We start from the raw sequence: 17,749 nt of genomic DNA on the forward strand, positions 1-17,749 counted from the left end.
GGATCCTGGGTATCCTGCAAATCCTGAAACATCCTGGCATATCCTGTGCTTTTTATAGGGAAAGAGTGCATGGAATGGATGTTTCCTGCCTTATAAGTGGTTGAGAGTGCTGAAACCAGTTAGATGCTGAATTCAGATAGATGCAGCCCTTCCTGGGGTCAGAATTGCAGGACCCTGACAGATCCTGCTGGATCCTGGATATCCTTCCATGTCCTGTGCTTTTGATAGTGAAAGAGTGCATGGAATGAATGTTTCCTGCATTGAGGATGTTTCTTGGTTGAGGGTGCTGAAACCAGATAGATGCAGCCCTTCCTGGGGTCAGAATTGCAGGATTATGGTAGGTCCTGTGCTTTTGATAAGGAAGGAGTACAAAATGTGGATGTTTCCTGCCACTGTCCCCCCCCCCCCACCCCACCCCGCCACCCCTTCACTTTACTCTGTATGCTATTTTTATTTCTTCTTTCTGGAACATATTGATTGTATTTTATGCCTCTTTCAATCCCCCACAATCACTCCCTGCCACAGCTTCTACTATTTAGCTTTGCAATTTGCACCAACTGTGTTGATTGATTTTCTGTCATTCTGCAGGAAGTCCCCTCCCCTTTTGCTGACATCATTGTCTTCTGCCAAGCCCACCCACAGAAGAATAGAACTGCATCATAGGGGGTGGGACTTCACAGAGAAATTCCCCACTGAAAGACAGCCTGTTGCTGGCATTAAAAAATAAGCATTCCATTCTTAAGGTGGTCTGCCCTACATCCTTGAGATCCTGAGAATCCTGCACATCCTGGTTTTTTTTACCATGTTCCGTTGTTAGGCGTCACACAGTGGCGTGGGAGTTAAAAACGTAATTGTATTATGGTGGGGGCTCATCATGCTTGTTTGTTTAGGACCTACCAAGGAGTTAATCCGAACCAACGCAAAAGCTCGCAATCACCATCTTCAGCTAACGCAGAAAAGCTAATTCTAAGCTTCGGCGACCACGTGCACCATGGCCACAGCCCCCTTTTTGCGACTGTAGCCGGCACCGTAGAGGGGCGTGGTACAAACGCTGCTCTCCCGCACAAACATTTCGTTCAACGCTCGCGCGCACGCGTAACCACGCGCCCGCCTCTAAATGAAATGAAAGCGCTCTGTCAACCGGAAGAGAAGTGAGTACGGGCCGGTTTGGGTGGCTGTCTACCCTGGCCAGCTTAGGCAGCGCAGGAGTGGTGGTGATGGCAATGGCGGTGATCTTGTAACCCTGGCTGTGCTCATGTGGACTGGTGCTGTAGTTGGAGGATAGAGTTGTGGTGGTGGCGGAGTCGTCGTCGGCCTTCCTCCCACCCTTCCTTCCGGAATGGGGAATACGGTGACCTGTTGCGTGTCTCCGGGCGCTAGTCCGAAGCTGAGCCGAGCCCGTGGGGTGACCGAGCGGCAGACGGCTGCGGTGGATGTTTACGAGGCGGAGTTAGAGCTGGCTGAAGCTGATACCGGACCTCACTTGCAACACATCAGCGACAGGGAGTTCCCAGATGGTAAGGACAGGTGAAGCGGTACCGGGAGAGGAGTACGACGTGAGCCTTTTTGCTGTTTTGATTTGTTTTTTTTTGTTTTTTTTGTTTTTGTTTTATAGCAATATACCGACTCGCAGTGTCCAGCTTCTCCCTACCTAGGCCTGGTATGTTTACGTTTCCCCTTCCCCACTCTTCCTCGTATCACGCAAGCCAGATGCCTCTAATCCAGTCTTATTTTATAGTTTGGTATGCTGCTTGGAAATTTTGTGGCATTTCTTGTTGGGAAGGTGATAGGAAGAGCTAGGGAGTTGACTAATATTATTTTAAAATGTGTTGGAGATTATTTTATTAGGGCTTGCTTGGGTCCTGTATTTCCTTTATAAATGTCTATTTTAAGGTGGAAATAAATGTTAACGTAGTAAAAGCATATATACGTTCATAATATTACTATTTTTCTAAGTAGTCATATTAGGTGGTGTATCTTGTCTGCGCTTATGTTTTTCAAATACATTTGCTGTAAAATTAATGTCTTGTCTTTTTTATGTTGGTGCCAAACATAAGGTCCCAGGCCTCGTAGTCAAACAGAACAGCAAAAGGAAGAGGCGCAGGAGATGTCTTAAACCAGTGGACTCAAACTCAAACCCTTTGCAGGGCCACATTTTGGATTTGTAGGTACTTAGGAGGGCTGCTGAAAAAATAGTTAATGCTTTATGAAAGAAATGAAAATTTTGCATGAGGTAAAACTCTTTATTGTGTGGCGCAGTGGTTAAAGCTACAGCCTCAGCACCCTGAGGTTGTGGGTTCAATCCCACGCTGCTCCTTCTAACACTGGGCAAGTCACTTAATCCCCCCATTGCCCCAGGTACATTAGATAGATTGTGAGCCCACCGGGACAGACAGGGAAAAATGCTTGAGTACCTGAATAAATGCATGTAAACCGTTCTGAGTTCCCCTGGGAAAACGGTATAGAAAATTGAATAAATAAAAATAAAATAAATCCACCCCAGCCCCCCGAAGGCCTGCATGTTCCTCCCCCCCTTCTTTGCAGCATCCTCCAGCTTCCTCCTCCTGGCCTCCTAGTCTAATTACTGTAGCCTGCATAGAGGATTGCCGATGCTGTAGCGTTCCTTGCAGGCTGCCATCGGCCTCTGCAGCACGTTCCCTCTGCCATGGTCCTGCTCCTCTTCCTATGTCAGGGGCAGGATCGTGGCAGAGGGAACGTGCTGCTGAAGATGACAGCAGCCTGCAAGGATCGCTACAGCACCGGCAATCCTCTCTGCAGCCTGTGGTAATTATTTGAAGGTAAGAGTGGGAGACCAGGGGGGAAACCGGAGAACATTTCAAAGAGCGGGCAGCACTAGTAAGACAGCGCTAGTACAGACTGCGGGCTGCAAAATAGTACCTGGTGAGTTTGAGACCACTGTCTTAAACCAACCTTAAGTTACATATGCTTTATTGAAGTTAAAATTTCAAAATGTAAAAACAAGTCCTTCACAAAACCATATAGGTTGTCCTATATTGTATGTGAACTTGTTTTTACATTTTGAAATTTTAACTTCAATAAAGCATCTCCTATTCCTCTTCCTTTTGCTGTTCTGCGATGCCAAACATAAGTAAATGCACCTTAACCAGTTTTCTAGGAAATGGTGGTTAATTTGTAACTGGTAATCTCTCCAAATCTGCAAAAAAGATGAGTTTCTTAAAAAAAAAAAAAAAAAAAAGTGGAGTTGAATATCTATAGAAATGTTTGCTACTTGCACAGGTGGACTTACTTTTTTTTTTTTTTAAGATAATGCTAACTGCAATTGAATATTTATAAATATAATATGCAGTGGGTTGGTTTTAATTTGGGAGGACAGAAAGGAGATAAAGTCTCAGCTGTACATGTCATGTATACATACCTTACAAGAGTTCTTTGGCATAAGTTAGAAAATTTGCTTAATGTCCAGTAGTATCCGGTGTACTGTTCTTTTATATACGTATATCTCTCGCCTGGACTCTATAAAGTTAACATCTTTAATACCGTTCAAAAGGAAGCCTCAGCCCCACCACTCTACCGCAAAATCACTTTTCAAATTGTGAGAAGCTTTACGTGGTGCCTCATCATTGGCTGTCCTCTTCTTTAGAGTGAAGTGTTCCTTATTATAAATATTTTTAAATGTATTACACCGTTATCAAGTTTGTATTGTACTAATCACATATCCATCACTACAATAAATAAATATAAATATAAAGTGCTTGCGATGGTTTTATACTTAGCTTAGGTCACAGCCAAAACCCAGGAGTCTGACCCGACATGTTTCGCATATAATGCTCTATCAAGGGTTCCCCTGCGAAATAAGATAGAGGAAAAGCGCTGTGAAAAACCCACTCATACACAGCTACCCGCCTTGCCTGCTTCAATAGTTCTTACTTCAATGTACAAAATACAACTCACCGAGGCCGCTGTTGTCATCCGACTCCAGAATGTAAGAGAAAGATGGCGGCAGCGTACTGCCCGGCATTTAAATACTCTTCCTCATCTTGGTTCAAACATTCTCTCCCCCTTTTCCCATTAGCTAGAGCATTAACCAATCGCTGACAGCCATTCTATTTCCCTATTCAATCCTCTGGGTTCTATCATGTCCAGCGAAAAAATATACCTCTGTTCACTCTGGTTTAACCTCCTTTGATCCTTCCCTCCGTCCCTCCCAATGATCTTATTAATAACTCGCTATCTAATCTCCTCCACCATATGTTTATACGTGACCCAGTGTTCCACTAGAGGTGCCTGAATGACCTTACTTGCAATACGCGATTTGTGTTCGGTGAGTCTAGTTCTTATCCTCTTGTTCGTCCATCTGACATATAATAAATCACACGGACAAACAATCACGTAAATGACATCCTGGGAGTTACAATCCGTATCTACCCTTGCCTGCAGTGTCACCACGTAAAGCTTCTCACAATTTGAAAAGTGATTTTGCGGTGGAGTGGTGGGGCTGAGGCTTCCTTTGAACGGTACTAAAGATGTTAACTTTATAGAGTCCAGGCGAGAGATATACGTATGTATACATACCTTGACACTTCTGCCTATAGGCATTTACATTTTAACATCGCACACAACCCTTGATTAACTTGTCTTTGTGACTTGGATGAATATCTGCTGGTTAAGATAGCAGAAAAGTATGCCAGGTTTTGAACACTGGTTAGTTTGGCTTTATTGCATAATTTTGTGGGTGCTCTAAGCAAAACCCAGGCTTTTCTCTTGAGATAACTACGCACATAGCATGCATAGGGATCCTTTTATTAAGGTGCACTAACTGATTTAGTGCATGCTAAGATGCCCATAGGAATATAATGGTCTTAGCATTTAGTGGTGCACTAAATCGGTTAGCGCACCTTAACAAAAGGACCCCATACTAAAGCTCATTTAAATTTATGGTAATGAGACTTGGTTAATCAATGTAGATAGCAGGTAGGTTCATAGAAGATAAGGAGGCTGAGCACAATGCCTGAGTTTCAATGTTAGGTCTGAGAGGGTAGAAAGTTAGGGCCAGATTCATTAAACGCACCGATCGTGTCCCGACCAGTTCACGATTGTTCCCTGACCCGATTTTTCCCTGACCCAATTCACTTACCTTGTGGCCGATCAATCTCCCACCTAATCTGATCCGCCCATGCAAATGAGGGGAAATTGCCTGCATAAATAGGAAGGCAGCAATTCACTAAGCAGAAGAAGAAACACCGATTAGAGTTGCCGATACGAAAAGAAGTGACTGCTGAGGACCAGTCACAACTGTCCTTGCCGACTCTCCTGCTCTTTGCCGCCCTGAAATCCTGCTTTCTGCTGCCAAATTACTCCCCATATTTCTGCAAAAAGTATAGTGCAAGGCTGTGGTTTTAACCTGCAGGTTAAAAGCGTGTTCTGTTCCATATCTGGCTAAAGCGTGTTTATTTTGACCTCGCTTGTGCCGAGAGCAAGCGCATGCGCGGATCTTATCTACAGTCATCCAGGATGGTCTGCGTATGTGTCGCAATCGTTCTGCAGCGATCCGTGAGGTCACTGTGAGGCGTGCGTCCGAACACATTAATTTGCATGAGGACTCATGAATCAGTTGCCCAGCAAGACTCAGCCACGGATCGCTCAACAACAGTGAGTTAGTGAATCTAGCCCTTAGTTCAGAACTTATGCAGTAGTGAACTATTAGTGAGCATTTTGTGTGTTTCTTCCCTTTACTTTCAGCATAACTTTCAGCTTTTAGAGTATGGTAGGTTCCACAATGCTACACAGTCTGTTCCCACACACTTATCCTTATCCTCTGGCACGTCACTAATCTTGGAAAGCCTTCCAGGGTGCTTGGAATCCTGCTACTCCACAGTTTTCCTACAAACCCCAAATCTCCAACCTTGGGGGGGGGGGGGTGGAGACTTTTGTACAGTTTTAAAGCAATTGAGACTGATCAAACCTTACTTCCACAACAGTCACTTCACAATTCTGGTTCAAATGCTAGTCCTAACACATGGGTCTCTTATCTTGTAAATTGCCTTGAACCTGTACTGGATAAGTGCAATTCAGAAAGTTAGATTAGATTAGCTATGCTGGTACAAAGAACGTACTAGACTGTAGGTAGATATACTAAAAATTGTATTGGCATCGGAGTTGCATGTGCATACACCTGTACGTGTGCTGGAATGCTTTTTTTGCTTGGTATTGCAAAATTTTATGTTTAGAATAGTGCACATAAATTGGCATCAAAGTTGTATGCACACACATCTGTAAGATGTGACTCCCACTAGTTCAGATCCACATGCATATGTCTGGTGTACTTTCCCTTGTTGATGTACATTTTTTTGTGAAGGGTTGATTAACTAAATACAGGCAGTCCCTGGGTTAAGAACAAGTTTTTTGTTTATTTTTTTGGGGAGGGTTTAACTGTTAAGTTGAATTTGTATGTAACTCGGATCCTGTACAGTATACAGTCTATAAAAACATTAAAGAAACAATCCTTAAAACAAAGTACTGTAGTTCAAATAGAAAGAAATGCATAATCTCTTCCTCAGACCACTATAAAGCAGGGGAGAACTCAAAAGACAAGGAGATCAACTAGAATCTAATATAATAAAATGATAGGCCGCGCATGCGCACTAAAAAAACGTGTCCCCTGATCCGTCGCGAAAACACGAGTGCGCATGTGCGGGTTTTACGTCACAGCCACCACACAATACGGAAGTTTCTTCACACGCTGACGATCGCCTCCACAAGCCTTCTCCCAGCCAGCCGACGATTGCCTCCACAAGCCAGGACTGGTGTACAAAGACCGCCTCCTCCCCCCCCCCCCCCCCCCCGGGACGAACCGAAAAACTGACCCCGCCGCCCGGGACCCAAGTCCTTTGCCACCCCACCCTTCCCTTCCCGCGGACCCCAAAAGGAGTCGGTTTCTGTGTAAGCCAGATCGTCGTCATCGCCCCCATCCTCCCCCCCGGCGCACACGAACCCCTTCACGCGGTCTGACCGCTACCCTTACTCCCTTGCCGCCCCCCCCCCCCTTCACGCGGTCCCACAAACCTCTCACCTCTAGCAGCGGCCGCATCACTCTACACACGCTGCTTCGCTGCCTTCAACTGCCCTGATTGCTCCACCACGTCCCTGATGACATCATCAGAGATGCGGCAAATCAAATCAGGGCAGTTGAAGGCCGTGAAGCAGCGTGTGTAGAGTGCTGCGGCCGCTGCTACAGGCGAGAGATTTGTGAAGAGTTGCTGCTGACCAGGGGAGCAGGGAAGATGTGCTTCTGAGCGGGGGATCAGGGAAGAGGGACCAGGGGAGCATGGAAGAGGTGCTGCTGACCGGGGGAGCATGGAAGAGGTGCTGCTGACCGGGGGAGCATGGAAGAGGTGCTGCTGACCGGGGGAGCAGGGAAGATGTGCTGCTGACCGGGGGATCAGGGAAGAGGGACCGGGGGAGCAGGGAAGAGGTACTGCTGACCGGGGGAGCAGGGAAGAGGGACCGGGGGAGCAGGGAAGATGTGCTGCTGACTGGGGAAGCAGGGAAGAGATGCTGCTGACTGGAGAAGCAGGGAAGAGGAACCGGGGGAGCAGGAAAGAGGTGCTGCTGACTGGGGGAGCAGGAAAGAGGTGCTGCTGACTGGGGGAGCAGGGAAGAGGTGCTGCTGACTGGGGGAGCAGGGAAGAGGTGCTGCTGACTGGGGGAGCAGGGAAGAGGTGCTGCTGACTGGGGGAGCAGGGAAGAGGTGCTGCTGGCTGGGGGAGCAGGGAAGAGGTGCTGCTGGCTGGGGGAGCAGGGAAGAGGTGCTGTTGGACCGTGGTGGGAGGGAGGGGCGTAAAAATGGGTTTGGAGCTGGGGCTGAAAATAGGGCACATGTGAGGGAAGGAGGCTCTACTAGCACCCATTAATGTAACGGGCTTAAACACTAGTTATATATATATATAACAATCAAGCATATTCTTAGTGGGTATAACAACATCTGCAAATTTAACTTAATTATCTCTGCATTTAATGGAGCAGCTTCTTAGCGTCTAGAAAGACCTTAAACTGATCGGGAAAAAAGGTATATTTGGTCCCATCATATTTAACAAAACATTTGCATGGGTAACTTAGCAAAAAAGAAGCCCCCAATGCCTTAACTTCTTGTCTAATGTTTAGGAATAATTTCCTACGTTCTTGAATAGTTTTGGTCACATCAGGATAGACCCAAATTCTTTGTCCAAAGAATAAAACCTGAGAAAAACAAAAGAACATGCGCATTACAGCATTTAGGGCTTGTTCAAAAACAAATGAGACAAGGAGAGTAGGGCGAGATTGAATTTCTAAAGATTTTTCCAGCATCAGGTTGGTTATCCAATTTCTTTTTTTCAGGAAGAAATATATATGATTAATGGGCGGCATTGTTTCAGATGGAAATGTTAATACTTCAGACAAGTATTTATCCCAGGACAAGCAGGCAGCCTATTCTCACATATGGGTGACATCATCAATGGAGCCCCGTTGCGGAAGCCTCGCAAGCAGACTTGCTTGTAGAAACTAGAAGTTTCGAGTCAGCCGCACCGCGCATGCGCGAGTGCCTGTCCGCCCAGCAGGGCGCGTCTCCTCAGTTCTCAGTTTTCTGCGGAGCTGAGAAGTCCCTCTTTGACTCTCTGCGTTCAACTTACTTTGTGCTTTTTCTCATCGCGGTTTGTGTTATTTTCTTCACGAATCGCTGTATTTAGTTTTTCTTTTATTTTTCGTTAAAAAAAAAATTTATTTCTTCTGTTCGGCTGCCGGGGCAGGCCGCTCGGCCGCAGCCCAGGGGCTTTGACCTTGCAGCAGCTATTTTTCCTCCTATGTCCCAGCCAACAACAGACTTCAAGAAGTGTAGCCAGTGTCAGCGTGCGATTTCTTATACGGACCCACACAGTAAGTGCCTTGGGCAGACCATCACCCGAAGTCGTGCGAGCGCTGTGCTATTCTTCAACCTCGAGCCCTTAAACGTCATCCGCTTTCAGTGGAGAAGCTCTTCGGGATGGATTCGACCACTTCCTCGACTCTGAAGCCGAACTCGGTCTCACCTTCGACCGAGGTTCCTCCTGCCTCCACTGTTTTACATAGAAACATAGAAATAGACGGCAGATAAGGGCCACGGCCCATCTAGTCTGCCCACCCTAATGACCCTCCCCTACCTTTCTCTGTGAATAGATCCCACGTGTCTATCCCATTTGGCCTTAAAATCAGGCACGCTGCTGGCCTCAATCACCTGTAGTGGAAGACTGTTCCAGCGATCAACCACTCTTTCAGTGAAAAAGAATTTCCTGGTGTCACCTCGCAGTTTTCCGCCCCTGATTTTCCACGGATGCCCTCTTGTTGTCGTGGGACCCTTGAAAAAGAAGATATCTTCCTCCGCCTCGATGCGGCCTGTAAGATACTTGAACGTCTTGATCATGTCTCCCCTCTCTCTGCGCTCCTCGAGCGAGTATAGCTGTAATTTGTCAAGCCGTTCTTCATATGGAAGATCCTTGAGTCCCGAGACCATCCGGGTGGCCATTCTCTGCACCGACTCCAGTCTCAGCACATCCTTGCGATAATGTGGCCTCCAAAATTGCACACAGTATTCCAGGTGGGGCCTCACCATGGATCTATACAATGGCATAATAACTTCCTCCTTACGGCTGACGAAACCCCTTCGTATGCAACCCATGATTTGTCTTGCCTTGGATGAAGCCTGCTCCACTTGATTGGCAGACTTCATGTCCTCACTGACGATTACCCCCAAGTCTCGTTCTGCTACCGTTTTTGCTAGGATCTCGCCATTAAGGGTATAAGACTTGCATGGATTTTGGCTGCCCAGGAGCATAATTTTGCATTTTTTGGCATTGAAGTTGAGTTGCCATGTCCTAGACCAGCGCTCCAGCAGGAGTAGGTCGTGCATCATGTTGTCGGGCATTGAATCTTCGTCTGTTGTGCATTTGCCCACTACATTACTTAGTTTGGCGTCATCGGCGAATAATGTTATTTTACCTCGAAGCCCTTCTGCCAAGTCCCTTATAAAGATGTTGAATAGGATTGGGCCCAAGACTGAGCCCTGTGGCACTCCACTGATCAACTCCGTCATTTCGGAGGGGGTGCCATTCACCACCACCCTTTGAAGCCTACCTCCAAGCCAGTTCCCAACCCATTGCGTCAATGTGTCACCTAATCCTATAGAACTCATCTTGCCCAGCAACCTGCGGTGTGGTACACTATCGAATGCTTTGCTAAAGTCCAGGTACACGATGTCTAGGGACTCCCCAATATCCAGCTTCTCCATCACCCAATCAAAGAAGCTGATCAGGTTGGATTGGCATGATCTCCCCTTAGTAAATCCATGTTGTCGGGGATCCCGTAGATTCTTTTCATCCAGGATTTTATCCAATTGGTGTTTGATTAGAGTTTCCATTAGTTTGCTCACTATCGATGTTAGACTCACTGGTCTGTAGTTTTCTGTCTCCATCTTTGAGCCTTTCTTGTGGAGTGGAATGACGTTAGCCGTCCTCCAGTCCAACGGGACGCTGCCTGTACTAAGGGAGAGGTTGAAGAGCGCGGACAGTGGCTCCGCCAAGACATCACTCAGTTCCCTAAGCACCCTGGGGTGCAGGTTGTCCGGCCCCATTGCTTTGTTAACCTTGAGCTTTGACAGCTCACCGTAGACACTGCTGGGTGTAAACTCAAAGTTACTAAAAGGGTCAACTGAGCCAACCCTTGTCTGTAGCTGAGGGCCAAGCCCCGGCGCTTCTCGGGTGAAGACTGAGCAGAAGTATTCATTTAATAGTTGGGCTTTTTCCGAATCCTTATCCACATAGTCTCCGTCTGGATTCCTAAGACTTACAATCCCGCCTGAGTTTTTTCTTCTGTCACTGATATACCTGAAGAAGGATTTATCTCCCTTCTGGATGTTCTTTGCCAGAGACTCTTCCATGTGGAATTTAGCCTCTCTGACTGCTGTTTTGACGGCTTTTGATTTAGTCAGGTAGTCTGCTCTAGAGTCCTGCTTCCCAGATTTTTTGTAAGAGATGAATGCTTTTTTCTTCTCCTTGATGAGGTCTGAGATCTCCGCAGTAAATCACTGTGGCTTATTGTTCCTTCGCCGTTTACTTACTGATTTAACATAGCGGTTTGTTGCTTCTTGTATGGTGGCTTTCAAAGTCGACCACATTTCTTCCACATTATCAGTTTCTGCTTGGCTTTGTAGCGCCTGGTGAACAAAGTCTCCCATTTCTTTGAAATTTGTGTCCTTGAATTTGAGGACCTTGGTCAGTGTGGTAGATTTAGTGAAACCTTTCCTGAGATTGAACCATACCATGTTGTGGTCACTGGAGGCCAATGTGTCGCCCACCGAGACCTCTGTGACACTTTCTCCATTGGTAAGTATCAGGTCCAGTATTGCCTGATCCCTTGTTGGTTCCAACACCAGTTGCCTGAGTCTTGCTCCCTTCATAGTGTTTAATAGCCTCCTGCTGCTGCCGGAAGCAGAGGTAAGTGTAACCCAATCCACATCAGGCATGTTGAAGTCACCTAGCAATACTGTGTCCCCACGCAAGGTGATATTTTCTATATCTCCGATTATTTCCATATCCAGGCCATCCTGTTGTCTTGGGGGTCTGTAAATTATGCCAAGATACAAGCATTTGTCTTTCCCTCTGGCCAAATTAACCCAAAGGGATTCCCCAGTATACTGGACATCTGTGATTCTCGTGACCTTAATGTCATCTTTAGTATATAATGCTACACCTCCTCCCATTCTGCCCTCCCTGTCCCGGCGAAGCAAGTTGTAACCCGGTATGACCATATCCCACCCGTGGGAGTCTGTGAGCCAGGTCTCGGATATCGCCACCACATCCAGGTCAGCATTCCTTATTTCTGTTTCCAATTCCAGGATCTTGTTTCCTAAACTGTGTGCGTTGACGTACATAGCCCTCCATGTTGTATTTTTGTTACGTCTCAATGGGGATATTTCTGCTTGAGCTATTTGAACATCTTTAGCATTGTTTGCATTATTTGTGCTTTCCTTAGGCCCAGAACTACAATGTGTATTCCCCATATACCCAGAACTACAGTGTGTACTCCCCTCAGACCCAGAATTACAATGTGACCCATAAATATGATGTGACCCTACTCCCGACTTGAAAGTGTGTGCACTCACCCCCGACCCAGAATTTTGGTGACTACTTACCTCAGCCTCAAAAAAGTATTGGCAGTTTAGTTCGCCAGGTATGTTGTTTATGCCTGTACCCTCCCCCGAGGGTACAGACCTCGAGTCTCATCAGACCTTCTTCGTTTGCAGTGGCTCTTTCCTCGACAACGTCTGCTGCATCTTCCCCTGTATCCTCAGGTCAGATAGCTCAGCAGAAAGTTCCAGCGATGGTTCTTAAGGTGCCTAAGACTTCCAAGTCGAAGCACATTTCCACTGCCTCTGTGGAACCTCTAGCCAAAGCAGGTGGTCCAGTTTCAGACGCGGATCCATCATTGCCGGCTTCTTTCCAGACCATGTTAGAGCAGCAATTCATTCAGTTCCTCACTAATATGGGACCGAAGCTTGTTACTCTAATCCAGCCTGGGCATTCTGCAGATTCCCGCGAGGTCGAGCCTCTTCCTATGCCTCAGACTGAGACTACACACTCTTTGCAGGGAGTAGAGTCTCTGCGAGTGTCTGGTCCAGCCTCCCGCCAATATCTCTGATTTCGGGTGGAGAACCTGCATTATCAATACAGAGTGCTGCCCTTTTGCCTGGCTTCATCTCCCAGAGTGTTCACCAAGTGCCTGGTAGTGGTAGCCGCAGCTCTCAGAAACCGTGTTCTTCAGGTATTTCTCTACCTGGACGACTGGCTCATTAAAGATTCAACATCTCAAGGGATTATTGTAGCGACCCAACGGACTACATGGTTCCTACAGAGTTTGGGATTTGAAATCAACTTTCCCAAATCCCAACTTCAACCCTCTCAGAATCTACAATTCATCGGAGATGTTCTGGATACTATCCAACTCAGAGCATTCCTTCCGCAACAATGTCTGGAAGTCCTCCTTCAACTCTGTCATACAGTGTCTTCCTGCTCCTCCATATCAGCAAGACACATGATGGTACTCCTGGGTCACATGACCTCCACAGTACAAGTGACTCCTTTTCCCAGACTTCACCTCAGAATTCCTTATAGGACTCTGGCATCTCAGTGGACGCAGGTTTGCGACCCACTTTCTCGACATATTGCAGTCACTCCTTCATTGAGACAGTCTCTCCGCTGGTGGATGCTCTCTTCTAATCTCTCCAGAGGTTTCAAACGCCCTCTCATCAGAAGGTCCTCACAATAGATTCCTCGACCTACGCTTGTGGCGCTCATCTCGATGGTCTCCATAATCAAGGCCACTGGACCAGTACGGATCGTCAATGTCACATCAATCTGTTGGAACTCGGAGCGATCTTCAAGGCTCTCAAAGCTTTTCAACATCTTCTTCAAGATCAGGTAGTCCTCATTCGGACGGACAACCAAGTCGCCATGTATTATGTCAACAAACAGGGAGGGACGGGATCTTCCTCCCTTTGTCAAGAAGCTCTGAAGGTTTGGGATTGGGCAATCCGCCACAACACCTTCCTCAAAGCTGTCTACATCCAAGGGGCGAAAAATTGCTTGGTGGACAACTTGAGTCGTCTTCTGCAATCTCACGAATGGATACTCCATTCCTCGCCTCTACATCATATTTTTTCACAGTGGGGAACGCCTCAGATAGATCTCTTTGCAGCTCCCCACAACCACAAACTGCCTCAGTTCTGCTCCAAGATCTATTCTCCTCATCGCCTAGAGACAGTTGCTTTTCTTCTGGAATGGACGAATCTCTTCCTCTATGCATTCTCTCTCATTCTCAAGACTCTGGTCAAGTTGAAGAACGATCATGCCACCATGATTCTAATTGCTCCTCGGTGGCTGAGACAACCTTGGTACTCCCTTCTACTTCAACTCAGCAGCAGGGAGCCGTATCTTCTACCAGTTTTTCCATCTCTGCGTACACAGAGTCAGGGATCTCTGCTTCATCCCAACCTGCAGTCTCTACACCTGACAGCTTGGTACCTCTCAACATAACTCTTCTTCAGTTTTCTCAATCTGTAAGAGACATTTTAGAGGCTTCTAGGAAACCTACCATTAGACAATGCTATCACCAAAAATGGACTAGATTTTCTACATGGTATGTTTCTCACGATAAGGAGCCTCAACATTCCTCCTTGTCTTCCGTTTTAGACTACCTTTTGCATTTATCCATCTCTGGCCTCAAGTCTACATCGATCCAAGTCCATCTCAGTGCAATTGCTGCTTTCCATCAGCCTATTGAAGGAAAACCTCTTTCTGCTCATCCGGTGGTTTCCAGATTAATGAAAGGACTTTTCAATGTCAAACCTCCTCTCAAACTGCCTCCAGTGGCTTGGGACCTCAATGTTGTTCTTGCTCAATTGATGAAGCCTCCATTTGAACCAATGTCTACGGCTCATCTGAAGTATCTCACTTGGAAAGTGGTGTTTCTCATTGCCCTCACTTCTGCTTGAAGAGTCAGTGAGCAGCAAGGTTTAGTTGCTGATCCACCTTTCACTGTGTTCCATCATGACAAGGTGGTTCTAAGTACTCAACCTAAATTCCTACCTAAAGTGGTTTCGGAATTTCATCTCAACCAATCCATTGGTCTTCAAGTGTTCTTTCCAAAGCCTCATTCTCATCCTGGAGAATCAGCTCTTCATACTTTGGACTGTAAACGTGCTTTTGTCTTCTATTTGGAACGTACCAAACCACACAGAACTGCTCCTCAACTTTTTGTCTCCTTCGATCCAAATAAGTTGGGACCTCCTATCTCTAAGCGTACCATCTCCAACTGGATGGCTGCTTGTATCTCCTTCTGCTATGCCCAGGCTGGATTACCCCTACAGAGTAGAGTTGCAGCCCATAAGGTTAGAGCAATGGCAGCTTCAGTAGCTTTCCTCAGATCTATACCTAGTAAGGAAATTTGCAAGGCTGCTACTTGGTCCTCGGTTCATACTTTCACTTCTCACTATTGTCTGGATGTTTTCTCCAGACAGGATGGCCATTTTGGCCAGACAGTATTACAAAATTTATTCTCCTAAATTGACAACACTCCCATCATCCCTTTCTGGTTAGCTTGGAGGTCACCCATATGTGAGAATAGGCTGCCTGCTTGTCCTGGGATAAAGCACAGTTACTTACCGTAACAGGTGTTATCCAGGGACAGCAGGCAGCTATTCTCACAACCCACCCTCCTCCTCTGGTTGGTTTCTCTGCTAGATATCTGAACTGAGGAGCGCACCCTGTGCTGGTCGGGAAGGCACTCGCGCATGCGCGGTGTGGCTGACTCGAAACTTCTAGTTTCTACAAGCAAGTCTGCTTGCAAAGCTTCCGCATCAGGGCTCCGTCGATGATGTCACCCATATGTGAGAATAGCTGCCTGCTGTCCCTGGATAACACCTGTTACGGTAAGTAACTGTGCTTTTTTGAACTTGTCTTTTGAGTTCTCCCCTGCTTTATAGTGGTCTGAGGAAGAGATTATGTATTACTTTGAGATAGTTAAATTTCTTCTTTGTTTTGTTAATTCTTTGTATTTCCAGAAGAAGTGAATTTTTGTAATTATATTGATAAAATGAATAAATAAAATTTTTTAAAAAAATAGAGATAGGTGTTTACACTTACTGTATTTTTTGCTCCATAAGATGCAATTTTTTCCCCAAAATTGGGTGGAAAAACACCCCCCCTCCCGCCCCATTGTACCTTTTAAAAACACTCTTATAGCCTGGTGGTCCAGCGTGTATTGGCACGGGTAATATGTATGTATTTGCATGGGCTTTCTGCGCTGCTGCCTGGGCTTATGCCACTTGAAGTGGGCTGTTGGTTAGTTCCTTTCTGCTGGTACTGTTTGGGGTTGTTGGGAGGGGGGGCAGCAAAGGGCGGCGTGTAATGTTATATTTGATGATGAGGACGGTTTTCTTTGTTCACAGCTATTGCTCATTTCTTTGTTCAGTTGCTGCTTGTTACCTATTGTTGTATTCACTCATCAATAAAAATGATTTATACATAAAAAGTGCGGGGGGATTTATAAAGTTACTGGGGGGACAGGGTGCTAAGCCTGGCAAGGAGTGTGAGGTTGGGTGCAGAGCCTGGGTTCAGAATGGTGTGGGTTGGGTTTCCCCCCCCTTGTTTTCCTCCTCTAAATCTAGGGTGCGTTTTATGGAGCGAAAAATACAATACTTTTGTTCTTCATCCATCCCACTGTTCCCGCTCCATCACCACCACATCCAACATGTCTCCCTCATCTCTCTCCCCCATGCATCTGTAGCTCATGCCTCTCCCGCTACCATGTTCAATATTTCTCCCTCCCTATGCCCAACAATTCACTTCTTTCTTAATTTCTCCATGTGCACTCTCGCTTTCCCTCTCAGGCACCCATGCCCAATAATTCTCCCTTTCTGTTCCCTCTCCCACCTCAGCATCTCTTTCCCTTGTTCCATCCTATCTCCCAAGTTCATGCTCCCTCTTTCCTTTCTTCCTTCCTGCCATCCTTTGTCCGAAGTTTGTGCTTCCTCCCTTCCTTCTGTGTGCCAACGTGACCCCCCTCCTCCCTTCTGTATCACAACGTGCCCCTTATTGTCTTTCCCTCCATTCTGCTTCCCAAATTGTGCATCCTGCAGGTGTTTACCTCATCTGGCTGGCTCCCTTCTCCCATCACAATTCTCTTTGCAAAACTATGGCTCGCAGCTGACCCAGCAGTCCTTTGTGCCTCCCGGGGCTTGTTTACTTCCTCTGGCTGGCTCTATCCTAGTTCTTTAATGTGAAGGAAGACTTCCGGGTAAGCCTCGTGCTAGAACCAGCAGCTTTATGAAGAGAAGTGCCACTGGGAGGAGAGATCCAGCTAGAGGAGGTAAAAACTCACAGGAGGCACAAAGGGGTTGCTGGGTCAAGCCGTGAGCTGCAGCTTTGCAAAGAGAACTGCAATGAGAGGAGAGAGGGAGCTGGCTAGAGGAGGTAAATACCTGTGGGAGGCATGAATTTGGGAGGCAGAACAGAGGGAAAAATGACAAGGGGTGCATTGGGACTGGGAAGAGAGGAGGAAGGTTATGTTTGGACAGGAAGGGAGAAAGAAGGGTTGCTTTGATATAGGAAGGGAGAAGCAGGACCTTGGTTCGTAAGTACAAGCTTGATGTAAGTCGGGCGTTCTTAAACCAGGGACTGCCTGTCTGTATGTACCTTTCCATTAGGAAGCTGTGTGTCAAATGCTGACATAAGGCTCTAATGCAGGGTTTATGCATTTAGCCTCTGAATGCACAAAATCCTCCTACCTGGGCTTTTGAGGAGGCTTCACTATCTGCTGATCACTATAATTAAGGACCTGATTCTGTATAAGGCGACCAAAGATGTGCTTTCAGATCTGTGTGCATTACAAATTTGTGCATGCAGCTTAATTGTTTAACAAGTCAATCGATGCTGATAATTGCTGATTGGCAAGTAATTGGAATTTACATGTGCAACTTTCTTAACATATTCCGTGAAATGGTATTTGTAAATCTTAGTGTGCGGATCTCAAAAAGGAGTATGGTCAGGTCATGGGTGTCTTTATTTTTAAAAGTGCGTGGATCGGACATATATTCTATAGTGGTACACCTAACAACTTAGGCACAAGTATTTAGGCCTGACTTTCAAAAGTCATAAATGGCTGCTTCATGTGGATGGACAATACATGTGTTTCTATAAACTCT

At 46.4% G+C, this 17,749-nt stretch overlaps 1 protein-coding gene across 3 annotated transcripts in view; it reads left to right on the forward strand.

Moving 5' to 3' along the window:
• The first annotated feature begins 721 nt into the window (after window positions 1-721).
• Window positions 722-17,749, forward strand: part of CCNYL1 (cyclin Y like 1) — a 237,108-nt gene continuing 220,080 nt past the window's right edge. The window contains exons 1-2 of one of the 3 annotated variants that reach the window (XM_033946302.1): window positions 722-1,517; window positions 1,616-1,660. In XM_033946302.1, the coding sequence (XP_033802193.1) occupies window positions 1,340-1,517; window positions 1,616-1,660 (223 nt within the window). In that variant the 5' untranslated portion in view covers window positions 722-1,339. The remainder of the gene's footprint in view (window positions 1,518-1,615; window positions 1,661-17,749) is intronic. The other 2 variants (XM_033946299.1, XM_033946301.1) reach the window with 2 other exon arrangements.

This window comes from Geotrypetes seraphini, chromosome 5 (assembly GCF_902459505.1).
Source record: "Geotrypetes seraphini chromosome 5, aGeoSer1.1, whole genome shotgun sequence".
Classification (NCBI taxonomy): domain Eukaryota; kingdom Metazoa; phylum Chordata; class Amphibia; order Gymnophiona; family Dermophiidae; genus Geotrypetes; species Geotrypetes seraphini.